The 21,939-nt window shown below is 40.0% G+C and overlaps 1 protein-coding gene across 2 annotated transcripts in view; it reads right to left on the bottom strand.

Annotated features, from left to right (window-relative positions):
* ADCY5 (adenylate cyclase 5) overlaps nucleotides 1–21,939 on the bottom strand; it is a 221,050-nt gene that overhangs the window by 90,601 nt on the left and 108,510 nt on the right. For both annotated transcript variants that reach the window (XM_080601109.1, XM_080601110.1), the window contains exon 2: nucleotides 4,982–5,131. In XM_080601109.1, coding sequence (XP_080457235.1) covers nucleotides 4,982–5,131 — 150 coding nt within the window. The remainder of the gene's footprint in view (nucleotides 1–4,981; nucleotides 5,132–21,939) is intronic.

The following is a 21,939-nucleotide window of genomic DNA, read 5'->3' as shown; positions in this document are numbered from 1 at the left end:
TCCTGAGCCTGAAACAATAATTCAATGATTTTAGAGGGGAAAATATTATTTTTCATCCCAGCTGCACTGGGCCTGTGATTAATGCCAGTTCTTGCAAATGAAGGATCCATGCAACTCAGAAATTGCACATACACATTCCTGGAATGATTCTGCTAAATGATACCATCTGACCTTCCCCACAGCCTCTCCACACCACCACGAAGTCCTCTTTCACACAGCCCTACAGGACTGACACCCCAAAACCCTTGGGCACCTTCTACAACTCCTTCCTTTCCCATCTAATCATCTAGGCACATTCCCCCAACAGGCACAAACCTGTTCTTGGCAGATAACAAGTCAGTAGGAATGCCCCAATAAAACTAGCACGAGAAGTTAGCCCAACTATGCAATGCGGTGTTATACTTCTACACCTAAAACCACACTTAGGGCCCAACTGATTTAAGACCTGTACACCCGCCCACTCACCTACAAAAGTATTTCCAATAACCACCTTCTGTCATCAGCATTTCACTGCTCTTCACCCTCCCTTGAAACAACTAAATTGCACTTTTATTTACTGATAATAGCTTCAGTGTGACTTTCATAACACCATTTTGTAAGCCGTTCCATATATAGTTTTGTATGCTAGGCAAAAATTAGTTACATGACAAAATGATGACTTTCTGGTAATTTTCCTAAAAACTCACACAAAAGCCCGCGCTTGCTATTATTCTAAATTTGGTGGCAATTTTATGCAAAAGCTATAGAATTTAAGCCTGCAGGTAACATGCACCCCAGGGACACATTTGTGTATTTCAGGAATCTCACCTGATCAATTCTGCCCAGACCGTTCAATCCCTTAATTTTATTCCCACTCACACCCTTTGCAGTTCAGGGGAAGTTTTTGCTCTGGCTGGAGAAGGTGGGGAGCATCTCCTCAGGGCTCAGCTCCAGCTCAACCTGCAAGCAGTGCTCTGGAATAGCTGAAGAATCCCAAAAGCTTGCGCCGCTCTTGTTTTTATTATTTTTCTTTCCCTGCAGTGAGCAGAAGAAAAGGGCCTTCCTTCCTGACGACACAGACACAATGTAGAATAAACGAAGGTGCCTAACCTTATCTAACAGCTCATTAATTCTCAACAACACAGGGAGCAGCTGGGCTCAAGCTGCAGCCCTGACTCAGAGGGGTCAGCATTCCTGTATTAATTACTCACGTCACCAAACCTCTTGCCCACACTTCAGTTATAAACACATTCCTGGATTCTAATTTCTGGCTTTATCTGAAAGTTCCCCACTTATTTCTTCCTCTAAGGAGGGAGAGAAACGTTGGGAAAACCAGATGAAGATGGATTCACTGGATACGTACTCAGCATGCACTGAGACATTTTATAGGCTGCAGCATTGCCCAGTATTTACTTTTTTCCCCCTCAACGTGTACCTTAAAGAGATTGATTCTTGCCTCCGGTCCCTGAGGAGGTAGTAATAACACAGGAAAAGATGTGTTGGAGGGATGTCTATCTCCCCAGCTCCAAACTGCAGCAGTCCTGACAAGATACTTGTGTTTTAAAGCGCTCTCACCTTCACTGGCATACTGCATGTGCTAGCATTCACAATGCCAAATTTTATATATATATATATATACACACACACATATATATATATAAAGATTATGAATCATGCACATGTCCTCAGGCTTCTGTCAGCTATTAGTGTACTCCTTGAGCGTAAAAGCGCAACACATTTTGTATGTTTACCAGGGTAACTGGTGTATACACTGCTGTCATTTGCATATTATAATAGGCATCCTCAAATGTGTGAAAGCTGCTACTCTACGTGTGATTTTACACATCCTTTAAATAACTCAGAGCTCAACGGGGAGCTCAGGGCACCCGCAGGTTTGGAACATTCCCTGTGGGTGCACCAGAGTGAAGGATGATTTTTTTTTACTTGCTTGAAAAGCAGGGACATGTTTGGGGGAGTAAGCTTCTTCTACTAGTACTCCGAGGGATTTTCACGTAGATTTCTGGATAACTTGTGCTTGAGAACCCTCACCCCTGCTCTTCCTGACGCCACAGGCATTTGCCAGATTAAACCACCAATATTTTCAAGACAGTTGAGGTCTCCATGAGACTAACACCACTCTGAACTATCACCGACTGGGAATAAGACTTAACAAGTGAAACGAATGCATGCAACAGGAACAATCCTTCGTGTAACAACTAATTAGGAGGTTGAGCTGTGTTACTGAGTTGGACATTATTTTCATCCTGTTTTCTGGGAGCATCACGATCACTGAAAATAACCTCTGAAACTACCAGGAGGAGGCTGTAACAAGTGCTTCAGTAAGGCACAAGCCACGCTAAAAGACCTTCAAAACAACAAAAAATTCCCTTTGTTTTATTTCAAATGGAGCACAGAAATTAAAGTCTCCACCAGAGTACAATTTTCATTTTGGTGTAATGACTAGAACGTACTGCAGCCCTCACTGTAAAATCACTTACGTACAAGTGAGGTGGCTGGGACTGCTGTTTTACAAGTCTAACAAGGCAGCAGTCTGACCTGATAAAAAAAAGCAAAAGCAAATTCGTATATAATTCTCACTTCAAAATACGATGCGAGTATAGTTCCACTGAATTATACATTAAACAAATGCATACCAAGAAGCACCACTCACTAGAATAGGCACAGATTAAGGAGTAAAATACAGATCTACTCTATTTACATACATCCACATGGATATATGTATACGTGGGTGGATATATAAAACACACACATCCGTACAATGACTCTATACTACACAGGAATTTTAACTGTTTATGTCGTACTCTCCCAAGATGACCCCAAAGCATTAACAAATATTCAGTGTGCTACATCTGTCTACTTGTCCTCAGGTTCAATAACACTATTCATCACAAGTTAAGTGATGTAGAGATGTAAAGAAGAAGATGACTTCACAGACAGAAGACAAGCAATGCTAGAAGGAAAACTGCAGTCTTGACAACCACTCTTTTACTCAAATCTTAAGTATTTGCAGATTATTGAGAATATATATATTTTTTCATCCACTACTATTTTATTCTGTGTAAGGTACAGTAATTCCTGTTATGATTCTGCCCTAAGTTATCTCAAGTAATAAAATCATTGAGGATTGTCTATTCTGGATTGGACACTTTGGATTTCTGTTTACTTTCTTTCTAATTTTGGATGCCAGTAGAAGCTTAATAAGGGAAAATATACACTCCTTTGCTGGAGATAATCTGCCTGCCTTTAATAGAGAACAGCACACAAGAGCATCGTCAGGTCTCCAGAAACAGGCAAACGATGATAAGAGTGCTGGGCTCTTTCCCTCCACGCCTATTTGGAGACCTGCTCTCACAGAGGCGGGCTGAGCTGCCGGTATTTGCATCTGCTGTCACCTCAAGATTATCTCGATGCATTATGCATAGGGATGCATCTGAACTGAACCTGGAAATCAATGTCAGTGGAGGCTGTAGCAGCAAATAATCTTATTAGGAGTCCCCAGCTGCCAGGATCCACGGTTCCTGCTGGATGTACTGGAGGGCACAACTTAGTGACTGGCTTTGACCTGTGTTTTACTGATGTCCTAGCTTCCTCCTGTATGGTATGGTACCTTTGGGGAGGGGAAGAGGGAGAGATAAAAAGGCCAAAGACTATGGCACTTGTAAGGACATTTTTCATGTGGTACTTCTGGCACAGAAGCTCCTAAATCCAGAACGGCACATGCATTTGAGACATGCAAAGGCAGCCTCCCTCTCAGCAGGGAGGACAGAGCTGTAATCAATAAATAAAATAGGGTATTCTCTTGGCTCAGTTCTTTCCTTCATTTCAAGGTGCCAAAGGAGGATTGGCCACTTGTTTCATCTTTCTGAAACTACATTTGTTACAAAGGAAAAAAGAGCTGTGATTGTGAATTTGGTTTTCATATATATATTGTCAAAATAACCGTAAGGGTTAAGCAGCAAGTATGTCAGCCAGAAGAACCTCATAAACGCTGCCAAAAGACTGATCCATAGATGCAGATGGGCTGGGACATGAGGGAAAAATAAGCTGTGTTGCCACAGAGATACAAAGATGCTCCACTCGATTCATTCCCCTGACCTCTTCCCCAAGTTCACAACCACAACCAAGCTCCAGGATACTTCCCAAGGGAAGACTGGAAGCCCCATTTCATGATTCCCTTCAAATTGGACGGGACAGACCACTGCAAGACATCCTGCGGGTTAGAGATGTGTATTAGCAAAGGAATAGTCACACTGGTCCAAAAGGTCTTTCATATCTAATCCTGAGGAGACGAGAGGTTCATTGCCACAGAACCCACAACTGAAATGGGAAGCCAATATGGTCGGTCCCCTTGAAAACTAAGCTGTTTACTGGCAGCACACAAACATTGGACATGTTGATGAAACTTACTTCTATTCTATTACTTCTATCCTATTATAAAATAGAATTGACTTCAGGCCTATATGGTGCACAGAGGTGTGTAAGCAGGCAGGAAACCTTGGACGAGGCAGGAAGAGGACTCTCTGGAAGCATCAAGGGACGGTATATTCTGTGGCCAAATTTATACCTCTTTCACTTCAGAAACCTGCCTTACCTGTTGGTAGTGGCTTTGCTGATAAACACACCACACTGTATCCTCACAAAGAGGGTCCACCTGAAGCCTGTGTGCTGCATCCGTGTTCAACACACAGCTCCAATGTGTGCAAAAAACCAGTGCACGCTCTGTGTACTATGTAACTTTCATCTGCAGAGCAGAGTCCACAGAATTTGTTGATGTCTGTGGACAAATCCATCAGTGTACTGGGGAAGAAATACTCCCTGAGTTCTCTTTCAAGCCTTTAAAAAGCCTGCCGTCTCCTATTGGCCTATTCTTGCTTGCATCAGTCATCAAGCAAGAGGCCTGCAAATCCAATCCTACAGGAACAATTTGCATGCTAATTCCATTTCAGCAATTTCATTTTTTATTTCCCACTGTTGGTCTTACCTGCTGCTGGTTTTCCCTTTGAGAATGCAGCCTGGCTTGTATGCATTCCCTCGTCTCCTGGAAAGCCTGTCTTTGGGACACCTCTGCTGGGTAGTGGGTACAGACGCCTACAATGTTTGTACAGGAGAAGATGAGAACATTGGAGACCAGCTGCAATAAAAGGGAAAAAAAAAAAAGGAGAAAAGAAAGAAAAAAAGAAATACTTGATTACATTTTGGAAAACTGCCATCAGTAACAAAGCACAGCTAGAACTCTAGAACTCAGCCCATTCCATGACTCCCTGATCCAAGCCATGGTTAAACCTTAAGCTCTTAATTCCAGTGTATTTCACTTCTCTAGTTTTTAAATACAAAACTTCCATATATGGCCTTAAATATATGTTCTTAACACTGTGTATTGCTTCACTGTAAAAATACAACTTTACTAGCAATACTGTAATCTTGGTTTTGGTAATCCAGTACCTTGCAACTACTATGACAAAAATCCATCTAAAAATGCTACCACTGTGTCAGCTAAGACGCAGCTAGGACTCATGAAGACAGACCTGACAGAGGAACACAAATATTTCTGTGCTCATGTACCTACATATCTGGCCTGAAAACATACCAAAGATACATTAAACCACTATTTTGAAATAGTGCTTAAAATAACGAAGAGAAAATGCTGTTTTTTTTTTCACAGGGTTTAAGAGCAATTGGAATATCCAGTTCTTCTAAATAAATTATGTTATAAAATTTTATGTTAAAAGTACATTTTTAACATTTTTATGAACATGACTACAGAGAGAGTTATTAAGTCTGGTGTGTATTTGGATTGGACAAGTACAAGAGAAAAGCTATGCCACTCTTCTGCTTCCACATGGAGTATGTTTTGTAACAAAGCAATCACATAACTTCTGCTGAAAACTAGTGTTGCAACTCTTTTATTTCCTAACCATTTTTTAATAAAAAGGAAAGAAACATGCCCATTGCTAGCATTTGGTTCATGTATAATGTTCAAACAGCTTTTGACAGTATCATATAAACATTTCCCTTGACAGAGGTCAAAATACAATTTCTGGAGAGCTGCACAAGCTGTACTGTCTCTCCCTTTGAGGACAGACTTATTTGGAACACCTCTCATCTCTTCTAGGGGAAAAAAAAAGACTGTCAGAATTGCAATATTCTTAAAAATAGGAATCTTTGACCTGTTCTCCAATGAGTTCAAACATACCCATTGCCTTTGTTACTAGTAATTTCCAGACCAACCCCTTCCCTGAAAATACAGGGCCAGGCTCTGAAAATCAGCACCCATGTGGGTGCCTGTCAAGCCCCAAGCTCACAGTGGGTGCTCAGGACTCCCCAGACCACGTTTTGTGCAGGAGAGAGGAGCTGTCCCCGTGTCACACACTAACATCCCGAAGAGCAACGGTGTCTCAGAGAAAGCCCGCTGGGACTGACTACATCCATACGCAGAGGACAGCAGAAATTGTTTTATTAACAACTCTGACCTGAAAGAGGATTTACACAGAAAAATCCCATCTTTCAGTTCAAAAGAAGCAGTACGTTAAACTACTGCGGAGGGACTTCTCCTCTCGCTGGATGGCTGCCAGTAGATGGCAACACCCGAAGCTCCCGCATCAAAGTGCTGCGTTCTGGGCTACATCCCTGCACCGAGTTCCCACACTTAGGTATTCCAGTAAAACACAGTGACCACAGGTTATATATACATATATACATATACCCATGGGTGGTTATCATCAGTATCACTTACACGTATCTGCAGGTAACTGGTTTCCAAGGAGGAAACTACTTCTCATCCCTTGCAGATTGCTCCCTCCATCCAAAGAGTCCACACAAGGGACAGAGAAAGGGCTAAGGCACAGGTCATACACACACACATGCAATAAGCCCCGACCCGAAACTCACATATCCCCCTTACAATTATCCTCTTACTCAGCTCTTTCTATGGCTGTCTGAATCTTCCCAGGTCTGAGGTCCCACATCTCTTCCCCAAACTGATCAGACACCGGCCAGCTGCCACCTAGATCTTGCCCAGGCACCCTAACCCACTGCTACATCACATTGTTTTGCTTATAATGAGCAAAAATGTGGGGTTTTAAGGATGAAAAATCCCCCCAAAGTATAAAAAAACACTAGTGCTCATTATCTTGAAGAAACATCTTAAAAAAGGAGAAGAAGTAGGCTTTCCTGGGAGTTACTCTGATTCCTCCTTCACAGCTGCATTACTGGCAGCTTGGGAACAGCACTTCTCCAAGTTCAAGATGGTTAGTACGAGATCGAATGGGTTAACACTAAGTAGCATGTTTTGCACGGCTGGATTACAGCAAGACTCCCAAATCCTCTCTATTGGAACTATTTAATTTTACAGTAAATGGAAAATCTGTCAGTGCACATAAAACAGCACGCATCGCATATTCAAAATGGAAAAAGATGAGAGCACAAATGACTTTCAGGAAATATTCTGTTTTCTTTTTTAACCCCAAGAAACCGAGACTTCGTTTCACTTAGAGTTAGTAGTGCAAAACCAAAGCAAACTCCCCAAAATAGTGACTCAACTCTTGCACCCAGAACAGCAGACAACGGGTGGTTTAGATGCCAAGCAATGTCTCAGGAGTTAACTGAGCAGAAAAAAAGGAATAGCTCAGTGCTGAAGACAAGCTCTTTGTGGGTATATCCTTCGTGGGTGTATCCAAGGGACTTCGCAGACTGATTTATAAGACAGGCACAGATGACCACGCTTTGTCTAGGGGGAATAAAAACTATATGACAACGTAATTTTTAAGTAGAAAGAGACAGACACCTGTAACTATTCTGTTAAACAGAAGCTCATTTCATTCACAGTATGGCATCTTTGAGGGATGCCATAGGGAGGAAAAGAGAGAAATCAGAGTGCAATGTTGAGAGTATCAAAAATTTGCAGAGATTTAAAACTGCAGCTCCTACTATTTGCAGCAACACTTGTTATGTAGCCAAGAGCATTTGTTCAATATGTATTCTCAATAATTTTCTTCATGAGTATTTTAAACTATACTAAAGCGGAAGAAAAAAAAGAATATCTAATCTCAATTTTTTCACAGTCCGCTGTCTTAATAAAATAAATTTGTACCCTGTTTGCCAAATGGTACTACAAGCTTATCAGCTTCCTTGCCATTTTGCTATGGTAACCAGCTTCAGTCCCAGGAGGAAAGAAATGATGTAGATATTAAAAAACTGATTCCCTAAGCTCCATGGCCTGAAAAGTAAAAACATATCATGGCAACTATTTCAGACAATCTGTGCTTGAAGAGCTGTTCAAGGCAATGGGAAAATACAGTTGGCTATTTTGGAGCTGATTTCCTTCCCCTGCCTAGCCAGAGATTTAAACTAGGAAGCTTCCTGCCCTTCTGATTTTAGAAAATAATAGTTTATAAAAGACCACTTCACTTACCTATAAATCCTAGATAAGCTATTAAACTGGCCTACACTATTGCCATATTTGAGTGTTTCATAAACTAATATGTTTACTCTTAGAGCATCTGTGTGTGGCAGTGAAATGCTATTATCCTGATGTTACTGAGGCAGAGCTCTTTACAGGCAATTCAGTATCTAACAAAAAGTACTTGGAGGGTTTCTCAAAAAATTAGCGCGACTTCTTCATTCCCCTGAAATAATAGATCTCTCAGTCTCAAACAACAGAGCAGAGTGGACAGTCACTTTGGTTTTAGCTCACAACCAGAGCAGTGTAAGGCTTTTGTTGAATCTCTTGCAGGAAACGGTTTTCAATATTTTTTTCCTTGGTAATGGAAGGAAGAAAAAAATAGAGAGAGAGAGATGGAAACAGTTTAGTTCCACGTGTTCTAGGAGTTATGAAAACCTGGTATTACAAAATCAAAATTGAGAGCTAAATCTGGTCTGCCTCTATTGTTACAAAATTGATGTTTTGGGCATTTCAGGCAAGACTGAGGAGGAACCCTGATGGTTCAGTGATCACCAAGAGTCCTCCAGACCATCACAAGCAGAAAGAAATATCAGCTTGAATCATTATCGCCCTGCTTCTCCTTACTAACTTTCTATTTGATTATTCTTCAAACACCAGCTGCTATTCAATATGTAATTAAGAGTAAACAACATGCTTAAGAGGGATAGCACCAAGATAAATTTTGTTAGTTCCTTACCTCCGCCAGAGAAAACAAAGCTGGTTACTACCATGAGAATATGGGCCATATTCCTCTGAATATCACAGCTCATTATAATAATCACAGCTTTTTACTTTTTTTTTTTTTTTTCCCAAGTTACCCTCCTTTGGTCAACTTCTCTTTCAGAGGCTCAGGGTTATTTCTGTTCTGAGATCACAGCATCGAGCCATTCTCTACTAGTTTCTAACACCCCACAGCAATATTTTTTTCTATTTATTTTTCATTTAAATCAGAATATTTTGATATTTCACGACGTCCCATTTCGCAGACACCCTCTTTTCAAGCTTTTACTGTGGGACAGTAAAACTGCCACAAGGAGAAGAAAAGCGCCTAGTGTTTAAGGCCAGGTTAGATGGGGCTTTGAGCAACCTGCTCTAGTGGGTAGCATCCCTGCCCATAGCAGGGGAATTGGGACTAGATCATCTTTATGGTCCCTTCCAACCCAAACCACTCTATGATTCAATGACACACAGAGACCAAAAAGTCACAGAAAACTACCTAGAGGAAACAAATGACGTATCCCATCTTTCTGGAGTTTTTCACTGCTCTGCCTCTGCTTTTCAGTTTTCTTAACAGTTATCCAGTAGGAAATCTTTTGTTAAATCAATTATTGGTGCAGCAGCTAGGTTAACAGCAGATAACAACTGAGTTTCTAGACTACTTTTTATAGTAGTTGTATAGTGAATTGACCAAGGGGACCAACTATTAATTACAGGGGCAAACACTGAAATTAGATTTACTTTTGAGAGTTCCTTTTTTTAACAATGAAAAATTGTTATAAAATTTTAATACGTATCTGAAACAGAATATAAGAACAAAAATATGATGGTGTACAAAAGCTCTAATTGTATTTCTGTAGCACCTATGTGTGTGATTCAGAATCAGACATATGGATACATCTTAAAGCTTCAAAAATAAGAAGTGCAAACATGAAAAAAATATTGTTATGAGGTATAGCTGATATTGTTTTTTAAACACTTTCCCTGAACAGCAATTAACCCTGTATTGCCTTTTTATATACAACTATCTAGTAAGATAATAAAGCAAAACTAAACTAAAACCAAACAACGACAAGAAAACTGAAGCAGCTACAGAGCCAAAGGCATAATGAAAATTAAAAAGAAAGACAACATCAGCTGGCTCCAAGATCTAATTACTCATGTATTTGTGCTGTATACACAACAACATCTTCCATTTCCCAAAGCTACAACTAAGAATACTAAGAAAGTGAAAACTTGTAGATTATGCTAAAAAGATAATTAAATAGAGTCACGTGGTCCTCTCCTCATTCTTGGCCAGTAAAGAACAAGAAAAGTACTAGTGAAGAAATTAGGAAGAGTTTTTTTTATTATTACTATTTTAAATGTGACACGTACTTTTACTGAGTTCTTGAAATAACAGCAACAACAAAAGATTAAATCAATACACCAGTCTCAGAACACATTTTCTGAAGTTGCTAAATGGTGCCTTCCCTCTCTGTTCTGCTACTTCTGTGCAGCAACCACTTATCTGGATCTCGAGCAGAACAGAATACTGATTATAGCCACTATCTTCCAAAGACTTCTCTAAGTGCACTTTATGTATGAGTAGTGCTACTGAAGCCAGCTCTGAAAATTTAAATGCTTCCCTATGTCATGGTGTAATTTAGCAATCCCAAATCTGCAGAATTTATTAAAGAGTGATGCTCTAGATAGGCAGAGTATCCACTCAGTTAATGTTGAGAACAAAAAAATTCTTTGTAGAAATTCTTTTGACACTTTTTTTGCATATTCCTTCCATTTAGGAAGCCTACAAGGAGCACAAGGTGTCTACTTCAACCTTTCAGCTAGATTCTACATTCAGCATAAAGTTACTTCTTGACAGTGAAGCAGTGGTACCAGGGCTGAAAACACTGAAATAACCCTCATGCCGCTTGTGAATATCTTTGCTGAAGAATTCCAGTCAATAGAAGTACTACACTGGAGCTATCCATTCTGTATATTTCAGTGACCACCTCACCTTTCCACCCCAATATGTGATGCTCTTCTTCTCCCAGGGGAAAGGCAAACAATTATTTTGCCCCGCATAAGTTCGGTCTTCAGAATAAAAAATTAATATCTAAATCAGCTTTAAAATACATACCTGCAGGTAAAGACATAATATATTGCATACCTCATCCAGAGGAAAAAATTAACATTTTGATATTTTTCAGTTCTTCCAGTTGTTTCAGATGACAGCCAAATGTTTGCTGCTGCTTTCTTAATTTTAACCTCACACCCTGTTCTACAAGATTTTCATTCATTTACTGATTGCTGTCATTGCAAACCTTCCATGTGCTCCTTCCTGCTGATATCCTCACTGCCATATGGAACACAGAACCATAAAGGACAGTATTTATGATTTGTGTTTATAACTAAAACTTTTAATCACAATTTTATTAAAGAACAAAAATATTACAAACAAATGTATTTTTAGCAAGCAGCTCAACAGGAAACATTCCTACATCAAACTGATAAATTCTACTTCCTCATCAGCATTTTTTTTTTTTTTGAATTAATTTTTCCACTGGGGTTTCAGCAAGATCCTATTTTCTTGAGTTACTGAGTGATAAGGTGCAGAGGAGGAGAATACACTGTCCTGACCAAATCTTGGCATAACACCAACTAAAAGAAGTATTTCCGTGTCTAAATTTTCCTGGAACTCTATCATGATCCCAGCAAAGCATCCTCTGCGTGGTGGCACTACCTGGTAGGGAGATAGCGTTGCTCTCCGCTAGAAACAAAATAGCAGGGAAGGAGATCCCCAGGTCCTATCGTCCATCCTCACTGAATCTCCACAGCAACCAAGTTTCCATGCATCTTTACTCTTAACAAACTCAGTGAGCTACGAATAAGGGCCAGTTGTCATGTGAGGAACATTGATGGAGGATGGATGAAGCAAGGTGGCAGCCCCAAGCCAAGCGTGACGGACAGGGAACAGGGACGTTTCTCCCTTCCCTTGCCCCATTAACAATTCAACCCTTACCTTATCATTTAAATTGCCACTTCTGCTAAGTCTTTGCACCCAGGCTGTCTCCTCCGGCTCCTTATCTGAGCATCTCGCCAGCCAGACGCCTCTCCTCACCACGTACCCACTGGCAGGAGAGCTGAGCACAAGCTGTGCACTTGGCCACCTTCAAAGCCGACCTCTCGCCAGGCGCTGTGACAGCCTCCACGAGGCAAAATGTGCTAGAAATGAAGGGGGGGACTCCTGCAGCTCTGGGCAGGTTTAACGTGCCAGCCCACCTGACTTGAGCCTAGTGAAAACACATCTGTGCTGTGCATGAATTCACTGTGTTGGACGTGCGTTGTTTTCCAATCAACAGAGGTATCTCACGTCAAAGGCTTGAGCAACCAAATACAGCCCCACTGAAATAGGAGCTCTTCAAAGAGGACTTCAGACATGAGGTACATCTCCTTGAGGTGCCAGAAGTGGATGAAAGCTCCTAGTCTTTCTGTGCACGACTCTTACCAGTCATTGGGTGGACATTTTCACACGTGAGGTAAGTCATGATAATTTTGACAACTCTACAAGATTTGCCCAGATGCATGATTGCTTAGGCAATTTAGGCAATAACTATAGCTTTAGAAAATTAAGCAAAACCCTGACATCCCAGCAAAACCTGCAAATGATTCTAAGCATGTTTGGCTTTGGGTACACTTCCTGCCAATCCTACCACTCCCAAGGCAGGAGAGCTGTTGAGAAAAGAAGACACGGGGTGTAATAGAAAAAATTGGAATTGCACAGAAGTTGGATTAAGAAGTCTGGTTATACTCTCAAGGTTCTGCTTGTTGCCCTCTGCAGCTAGAGAAAGCTGTAATCAGTGAGAAAGGTCCAGAAAGGTGCTTGATTTATCTCCTATATCATATTTCCTTCCTGTCTATTGGAGGGGATATGAAGAAAGCCAAATGCTTAGGTTTTCTATCAGGTCCTGTTAAAATTAGTTCACTATAGTGACAAATGCATGAAACTCCATTTAATATACACTAACTCAGCAAGCAAATGTGTATTTTGATTTGACCCATGATGGGAGCAGGCCTTTGCCTGCTTTGCTTTTCTGCATTTTTTTTGGTTGGGATCAGGTTGTACATGGCAGCCAGTATTTTCCTACAACATCTCAGCCGAGGCGACCTCCACAGCCCATCCCAGTTCTTCACGGTCACCTCCACAGCTGCCACCACCTGCCCTCTCCATCCTCCTGGCATGGGGTGCTCTGCCTTGCAATCAGCCTGCTGCCAGCAAACACGCTTCACAGAGAAGCATGTTTCCCAAGACCTGTGCTGCTTCCAGTGCCTATGAGAAAAAATGCCCACACTAAATAAGCAAAATTACATCCCTCAACATCAACATCCCTCTGCCTCCCCACCACAGCGCACCCCAGTCCTTAGTGTTTTTGGGAATATCTCTGGGAGCCCTGTGCTCAGACACAGGCAGTGCATCACCCCTAATCTTCCACAGTCATTTAAGCACAGGCGTCACCTCCAGGTCACTCGGAAAACAAAAATATTTATCTAGTTACATGAAAGTCTTATTTATCTGGGAAAAAAGAGCATTTGCCAATTGCTCAGCAGGCAGAAATGAGTGCCCTAAATACAGTCTGTAAAATATAAAAATCATTATTTCCCAGGCAGTTGAGTGTGTGTTTTTTGGGTGGTGGTGAGTTAGGTTGGTTTTGCTTGTTTGTGTGGGAAGAAATAGAAGATGAGAGAAAGAGTGGAATACAGATGGATTATTTTCTGTTGTTTTCATTTTAAGGACAACCCCCTTCCTTCTTCTGTTGCTTCAGGTTCCCACCAGCTAGGCTCCTTCCTCACAAACCCATATCCCAACACACATTTTTAACATACAAAACTCACCAAGAACCACTAAGTCTTTGCTCTTGAACTGAAGCAGTGACTTTTACCACACGCGGCAAAGGAGCAGCACTCCTAACAGATAGCACAGAGCGTGCACAGCCCCTGCTAACGTACAAGCCTACCTAGGAGGGATCTAAGAGGATCCCAACTGAACACCCTTCTTTAAAAGCCAACGTGCTGTTTTGCTAGCTGTTACACTAAGCTAAGCTTGTGTCTGCATCAGGGGGGACGCATACAAGCTGAGGTTCATTGTTGTGTCTTACAGCCAGGCTTCATAAGCAGTTGAGCATACAGATTGAGTTTCAGCAATGGAAAAAAAAAAAAAAAGGTAAGTAGGCAAATTCTCACCAAATTTTAATTGAGCACAATGGACAGCTTGAAGGCACATTCCTTGGCCTTCAGCTTTGTCATACTGAATTTCGAAAATTCAGAAAAACAATAGTGATTTTAGAGAGAAGCTCCAACAGACTCTTCAGAATTTTTTATACAGACAAGAGTAAGACAACCTAACAGCAGTGTTTACAACCAGCTCTGTGTAATACAAATTACACAACATAATTTAGCCTGCCTTTATTTCACTATATTGAGCCCCTCTTTCCTCTGTTTTTAGACCTGCAATTCTTCACTTGTACTGTAACTCTCATTGCTGTCCACCTTGGATTCTCTTCTCAGGTCCCCCGTCCTGTCTTTCCTCCAAACATACACACAAACACACAGCCTCACAATTCCAGGATCAAACCAAACTAGTATTTTTAAATAAGCCAAGATGAACCTTGTTCTTTTCTGCTAGTTCCAACAACTTGGTTACTCTGCTACTAGATGTGCTTTTCGCAGTGCAGGGCACATTTTCAATTGCTTTGCAATATCTGAAGGAAAAAAATTCAAGTTATACTTTCAAGGCATAAGTATTGAAAACATTCTCCAAGTCCCATACCACGAGACTGCATCGTTAATTTCTTTAAACATTATGAAATGGCAAGAAGCTGGCTTCTTGAACTGAGATATGCTACAATTGATGGTTATTTTTGCTAGGACCTTCTGCTCTCGCTAGCAAATGTATAAGACGAATATCCTGGAAATATTGGTATTATAACACTGTAAAAATTCAAATGCCTAACAGAAACAAACAAATCAAGATAATTTTGCTCAAGATGCACAATTTGGAAGAGTCTTTGAATTCTGACATATGAAATAAGCTGGGTCTGCTGAGAATTGGGCAGGATATGAAGAAAAGAAATCCAAATTTCTTTAGCTAGTGGAAAATTTTGAGTCTGTAATTGAGCATGTACTTTTACTCTCCCAAAGATCATTACCAGAGATTATGCAGCTGAATAGGTATTCTGAGGTGAACTTAAAATAGACCTAATGTCATACTGACCTCCCCAAGAGGATAGTGTACATCATAGAAGGGGACTTTGAAAAAAAAGTGAATTACAAATATTTAAAGTAACCTAATCTGAAGAAGAAATAGAGAAAAAAAAAGGAAGACTTTTTTCTTTTAATTTCAGAATTTTTTATAACGTAACAACAGGACAGTAAGGAACTTAAGAAACCCTATGGACTATATAGTTCTCTACTTGCCTCTTAAAAAGTATGGTATCCAAAAACTGATACAACCATCCTGTTGAAGTTTAAATGGCATTGGATAGCCTTACTTGTTTCCTTTATATTATATACAGTACTTGTCTTTATACATCCCAAAGAGATACTTTCCCTGGAGTGGGTAATATTGATCATAAATAAATCAGTTTGCAGTCTACTTTCTCAGTGAACATCATCTGTTGCTCCACTGCTTAAACATTTAGTCATGGTGTTGCAACAGATTTTTCATTTCCAAGAATACAGTACCTGTGCCTAGTAAGCCTTTCACAACTCGTCATTTTGTATTATTTTGAGATTTATTAGTACACTTGAAAACAAAATGAGTTTATGAAAAATACTTCAAACATGGAAGGTAACTGGACAAGCAATTGCTTTAAGAGGAAAATATAGCTGAGAGAGGTTTTGCTGTCTGCTGAAAATGAGGTGCAGTTATGGCCTTTATGTCTGAGAAATGAGAGCCATGTGAAAACAAACAAACAAAAAAGAAATTATCAAGAGATAACGATAATTTTAAAAATGGCATAAAATGGAGAAAAATATTTTAGCATGTGATCAGTTCCGTGCCCTAGCATGTAATCAGTTCCCTGCCCGCAGTCTGAAATCATAAACTGGTTCTTTGGCATACTACTGTAATCTGATACCATTTGTTGGTCTAAATACAATAGGGAGCTACCAAGTAGCTTTTGATAGAAAAGCTTTTGATTGGATCCAGTTCTCTATTCTTATCAGTTTAACTCTATCAACTTAAGACAGATAGAGCTAGAGAAAATGCTGAATTAATCTCCACAATCTTAGCTCATCAAACACTTCTTAGTGCTTTATGATGATCAATAATAAGCAAACATGAGATACCCCTTCAAAGGCAAAGCAGGTGGTCCTTGACAGATCGCAATGATAACGAATACATCAGCTGGTATACAGAAGGCCCAAATGCTCTAACACGCATACTGCTGCAGCGCTTGTAAAATAACAGTAAACAGAAGAAGAAAGTCATAACTCCAGATAGGCAGTGCAAACCAAGGAGAAAACAGAAACAGAAGAGACATGTATAAGAGATTTAACTGGGTCTTCTCTACCATTGACTTCTATCATCCACTGCAGTCTCCAAGACAGTCTTTAAAATAAACCAACTATTCTTTTGGGAACTATAATGTCAAATATCTTTCCTAAATAGTAGAAAAGCTTCTCAAAATGTTTTCATCAGAAGTTACAGAAAGTAGTATCATATAACTCTTAAAAAACAAGCAACAAAATACACCATCTCAGATGTATCTTTTTTGCTTATGACTAAAAAAAGAGAAGCACAAACATTTATACTTTTTCTCTGATGATTACACATTTTTCTTTTACAACTTGAATTCAAAACTATTTTTTCCATTGCTTTTTCCACCTGTAAAATAACTTCTGCTCAATAACAAACTAGGTTTACAGCCCCTTCAAATGGTAGGTCTGCAGAGAACCAAATGGTCCTCTGTTGCAACACCTAGCTGGCAGAGCACACAGATATTAAACACTATTTTTGTCCTGGGACTGCCTTAATGAGGGAACAGAACTAAGGTTACAGAGGCCACCTAAATACTGAATAACATTCATCAGCTCACAATCAAATTTTTATCAGCTTCAATCAAGGCTCAGTAGGCAATATGTCATATTTCCTAGCATGAATGCCCAACTTCACAGCTTCAATTTGCCCTTAAAATACCATTTTTACAGTGTAATATCGGTATATCTGATTATCGGCACCCAGCAGATCTCTGCTATGAATGACTGTTTAATTAGTTCAGAACAAGCTGTGCTGCTTTCAAACAGAAACTAGTTGGAAAATCAGCACTGAGTTTTATCTGACTGTCAATACCTATTTGATACAAGCAAATAACCTGAACTTGGACGCCAAGGAGGGTATTTACCTTCCCCACTGTTTTCTACCACTGCATATGGGTCAGATGTTAGCATCTAATCATGATTTGATCCAATTATGCATACATCAGGTCTAAACAACAGGAAATAGAGTGCCAGAAGTTATCTATCCAAAGGAATTCAGGAAGGGAATTTGAGATTTAAAACAGCAGAAACAGGAATATAATGTTGGGTGACTTCCCATTCCTTTCTTTAACCCAACTATTGTAAGAAGGGTGATTTCTTCGGAGAGGGGAAGGGTAGAGAAAGAAAGACTTAAAAAGTGCATTGTCCTAAGTCCACCATTGAATGTAATATCTTAACAAAATCATTAGAAGCAGAAGTTAATGTACCTGACACTGAATAGTGAAGAAACTTGGTTGCCCATGAAGTGCCTTTTGCAAGCATGCCTTCTCAGCTCTGCTTCTGCTTCTCAGTTTGAGTGTGTAATATCAGCTCCAGTATCAAAGGAACAAAAGATGCACCTGGCAGTAACAGCTTCCACTTTAAGGAGAAAAAGGTTGGTCCTCGGACTGAAAGCGGATGGAAAATGTGCTCAAGTATACCTATTTGTAAAGTGTCTGGAAGCAGTCAAAGATCCCCTACATAGAAAATCATCTTAATAACAGCAGGTGCAGTTCCCTCAGGGGAGGTGAACAATCCTATGCCATGGCATCTAATTTTTTTCCCCAGCTCTGCAGAATTGCTTCATTCTAACTACAGTTAAATTTCACCCAGAACATGTTCAATCAAGCCGCCTTTTAACTACGCCATCTGTAACAGTTGTATCAAACAGACAGCACACATTTCTTCATGCTATCTCATGACTAAAAAGGCACGTAGCCTACACCTTTCCTGATCTTAGATATGTTAGGTGCCTGTTTGAGTACTCTAGTGTTCCTTGACATAGCTCATACAATAATTCATCAGCAGTAAGCACTAAGCAATTAAATACCTTTGGTCCCTCTAAACTATTTTGTTTCACCATGCCAAACTTCTGAATATTCAATAGAGAATGCAACACATGAAGGCACAACAAGGCAATGCACAACACAGGAATTTGTCCTTTCATGAGAAAGGTTTTAGGCAAATGGACAACAGTGACAGACTATTTATTACCTTTACCTCTGTTCTCAATATGTACCAAGGGCATGTCCACAATATTTTTCAACACCCACACTTGACACTTGCTCAATGGGTGGTAATCGCCACTGATCAAGGAACTCATACTGCTTCCACACTGTGCTGTGGCCTGAAGCCAGGCCGGGCTGGGGGGATCCCAAGGATACAAGACACAACCAGAGTTTCTCCATTACAATTTCTACTATGTCAGATCTTCTCAAAACAGAGCAAGAGAAGCTCTACCATTGAATAGCTTATAATGAACAGATGTGTTGTTACCTGTATGTGCTATAATTCATCCCCACAGTATGATTGCTACATGAATCTTCAGAGAACCAACAAACATTTAATTAATCCTCTCTCCACCTTTCACCTCAAGTAGTCAAGCACTTTGTGGTAAGACTCATAAAATATTGGCACCATCACGGGTATTTTATTCACACAACAGAATTTATTTAATCACTGAAACTATCTTTGCTAATTTTTATAACTATCAATTTTTTTTTTTTTCTTTAAGTGATCATTTACCTCTGTCTGTATAGTAAAGATGACTGAATTGGAGGGTGGTTGTTTTTTGTTGTTTTTGTTTGTTTGTTTGTATTAATAGCCAGTGAATTGAATGGATATTACACATTTCCAAACCTTGGAATGCTTTACAGAAATTCAGTCTAGCTATTTGTTGGAATCAAAGGTCCTACGATCTTCTTTCTATTTGGAAGGATCTAATAATAAGGGAAAAGCAGTTGTGACAATTCCATATACAGGTTTTATTTTATCTTTTAAAGAAACTATCATGTTTCTGAAAATACCTTTTTTCATATACTTCCCCTTCCACCACAGTTTGCTCTGATCTGTAGGCCCCCAACTACATTGTTGTCTGCATACCTGAGTATAATTCACAGAATCACAGAATACCCCGAGCTGGATGGGACCCACAAGGATCATCAAGTCCAACTCCTAGCTCCATAGAGGACCACACAAAAATCAGAATTCAAGGAACCGCAGCGCACCAGCAACACGCTGCTCCCCCTCGCCTCTTTCTCACTGCAACGGGAGGAGACAAAATGGTGGCTGCTGCCCACTGCCGGCCCGCCACCTGCCTGGGCATTCGAGTCCTTCTTGACTTGTCAAGGCGTACAGAAAGTGGAGTTCCAGTCCAGACCTTGAGGGTTAAGATTCAGCCACAATTTTAGCACCTCTAGGAGACCCTCTATTCAAGTAGATATTAGACGGGGTTCCTATCCATTTTTATTTTGGTAAATTGACCTTTCCCTTCTGTCATCTGGCTATTACCTCTATTTCTTGCTACGTGTGTTACAGAACCCACTTTTAATTGCTCTGCAACAGGTGAATTAAAATCATTTTGTGCATTTTCAAAGTACACTTATTGGAAATACTCTCCAGCTCCTGTGCTGCAAGACTCAGTCACTAATCCATTTAAGCAGCACAAAGTGATAGGTAAGTCAAATGCAAATTTAACTAGGAGATGAAAAAAAAATCTTTTTTCTCCTGGCCCCAGAGGGAAATCAATTTTTGGCATCTAAGCCCACACACTCAAAGATTTTCAGGTGTATAACTTGTACCAGCTCATTAAGATGCTTTGATGATGTGGTTTTAGGAGCTGAAACTATCTGTATAAAAAGTTTGATACTTAAAAGCTGTTTAAACAAATGAGCTGCTCCTGAAGTAAGGTGCAGTCTTTGGGCACCCAAAATTAAATGTAGTCATGTACTTTTTTGAATCTCATAAATCTCAGTTCTTGTTCTCCTGCATGTTCTGGTCTAGCAATTATATCCTGAGTTCTGATGGAGACAAACACTGAGTGGTATTAGCAAATGCAGTGAGGGTCACTGTTCAAAAGTGGAGAGGCTGTTGATTTTATTTCCCACTGGAATCCACTGGGAATAAATGAACTACAGGAATCCAGAAGAACAGCTTGTTCTGGCTTTGCTCTGCTTGAGCAGGAAAAAAATGTTATTAAAATACATACCCATACGAGGACTGAAAACAGGCTGTGAGGTCTTTTGCTGTCAAAATGACAAGCACAAATCTAGAACAATGCTGGCCAAAGCAACTGCCTTTATTTTGATCACTGCTTTACTGCTTTTTAGTATTATCCTTATTATTAGCAATGGCATGTCAGTATTGCTGTCAATATCGCTTCCCTCATCATACTATCAGGGAATGCCCAAATCACAAATGTTTCCTTTCAAACCAACACTTCACAGTGGTTCCAGCAAGGAAGCTAATGACTGAATAAATACAGGGTGGCAGTCCACTTCTAACAGACTCAGTCTTTCAAACTAGCACGCAAACCACCACTTATCCCTCCATCTGATAAACGAGCAAACTCCAACCCTGATACTTCAGAGAAAGATGCTTCAAGAAATCCTGCATTAGGCCAATCTATCACTAGAACAACCTATCCCCACACAACACCCCCTCAAATCCCACTAGTTAGGTATTGACTTACAATCTTCTGTATGAGGGTTTACATCTCTTTCTCTACACTAAATACAACACTTAAGTAGGGAATGTGTGAGTATTATCTTATGCAGTCTTCTTGGTACTTGTCTGCTACAATCTCTCCCCTACCTGCAAACTCTAGATTTAATTTCTGATTTTACCTGTAGAAAGGATAGAGTTAATTTTGTATCATCAGAAACTGCTCTAACAAGTGTTATGTGATTTCCTACTTGATCATTAACCTGTCAAATTCAGCATAATAAACCCTTCACCAGTTTAAGGAAATACAAAAGACTTGTCACAGTGAGAATTTTAAGAACACGACAATCATGTATAAATTAAACAAAAGTACTGATGCTACTTTGCACAGCTGGATCTGCAAGAAATAACTTTCCACCTTCACACAGTAAAAGCCACTGTTTCTGAAAGAAGTTTGTGCTTTTTTTAAATTTATTGAAACTTTCTAAGCTTTCTGTGCAAAGGACTTGTCTGAATCACAGAGTCACTCAAAGTGACACTTGAATGCTTTTCAGGAACCAGGCAATGGTCTGGTATACATTAAGTTTACAATCTATATTTCCTTGTAGTCTATCACAACGTAATCAAACTATGTCAACAAGAGTTAAAGAGGGAGAACCAACACAGTAATTTTCCAGCCACGTTATGCCAGCTCTCAAAAGTCAAACTTTCACTGCCAGTGTAGCTGCAGAGCCTGACAAGTCAGTGCATTAAGTGTACAGCAATCTAAGCTGGAAGCAAGTTAACACTGGCTGATTTTCTAATACAGTGTTCAAATGCAAGAAATACTTCCATAATCTCTA

Source organism: Anser brachyrhynchus, assembly GCF_964034855.1.
Source record: "Anser brachyrhynchus genome assembly, chromosome: 7".
Lineage (NCBI taxonomy): Eukaryota > Metazoa > Chordata > Aves > Anseriformes > Anatidae > Anser > Anser brachyrhynchus.
Note: the sequence above shows the minus strand (reverse complement) of the source record. Positions and strands in the feature narration are given on the sequence as shown.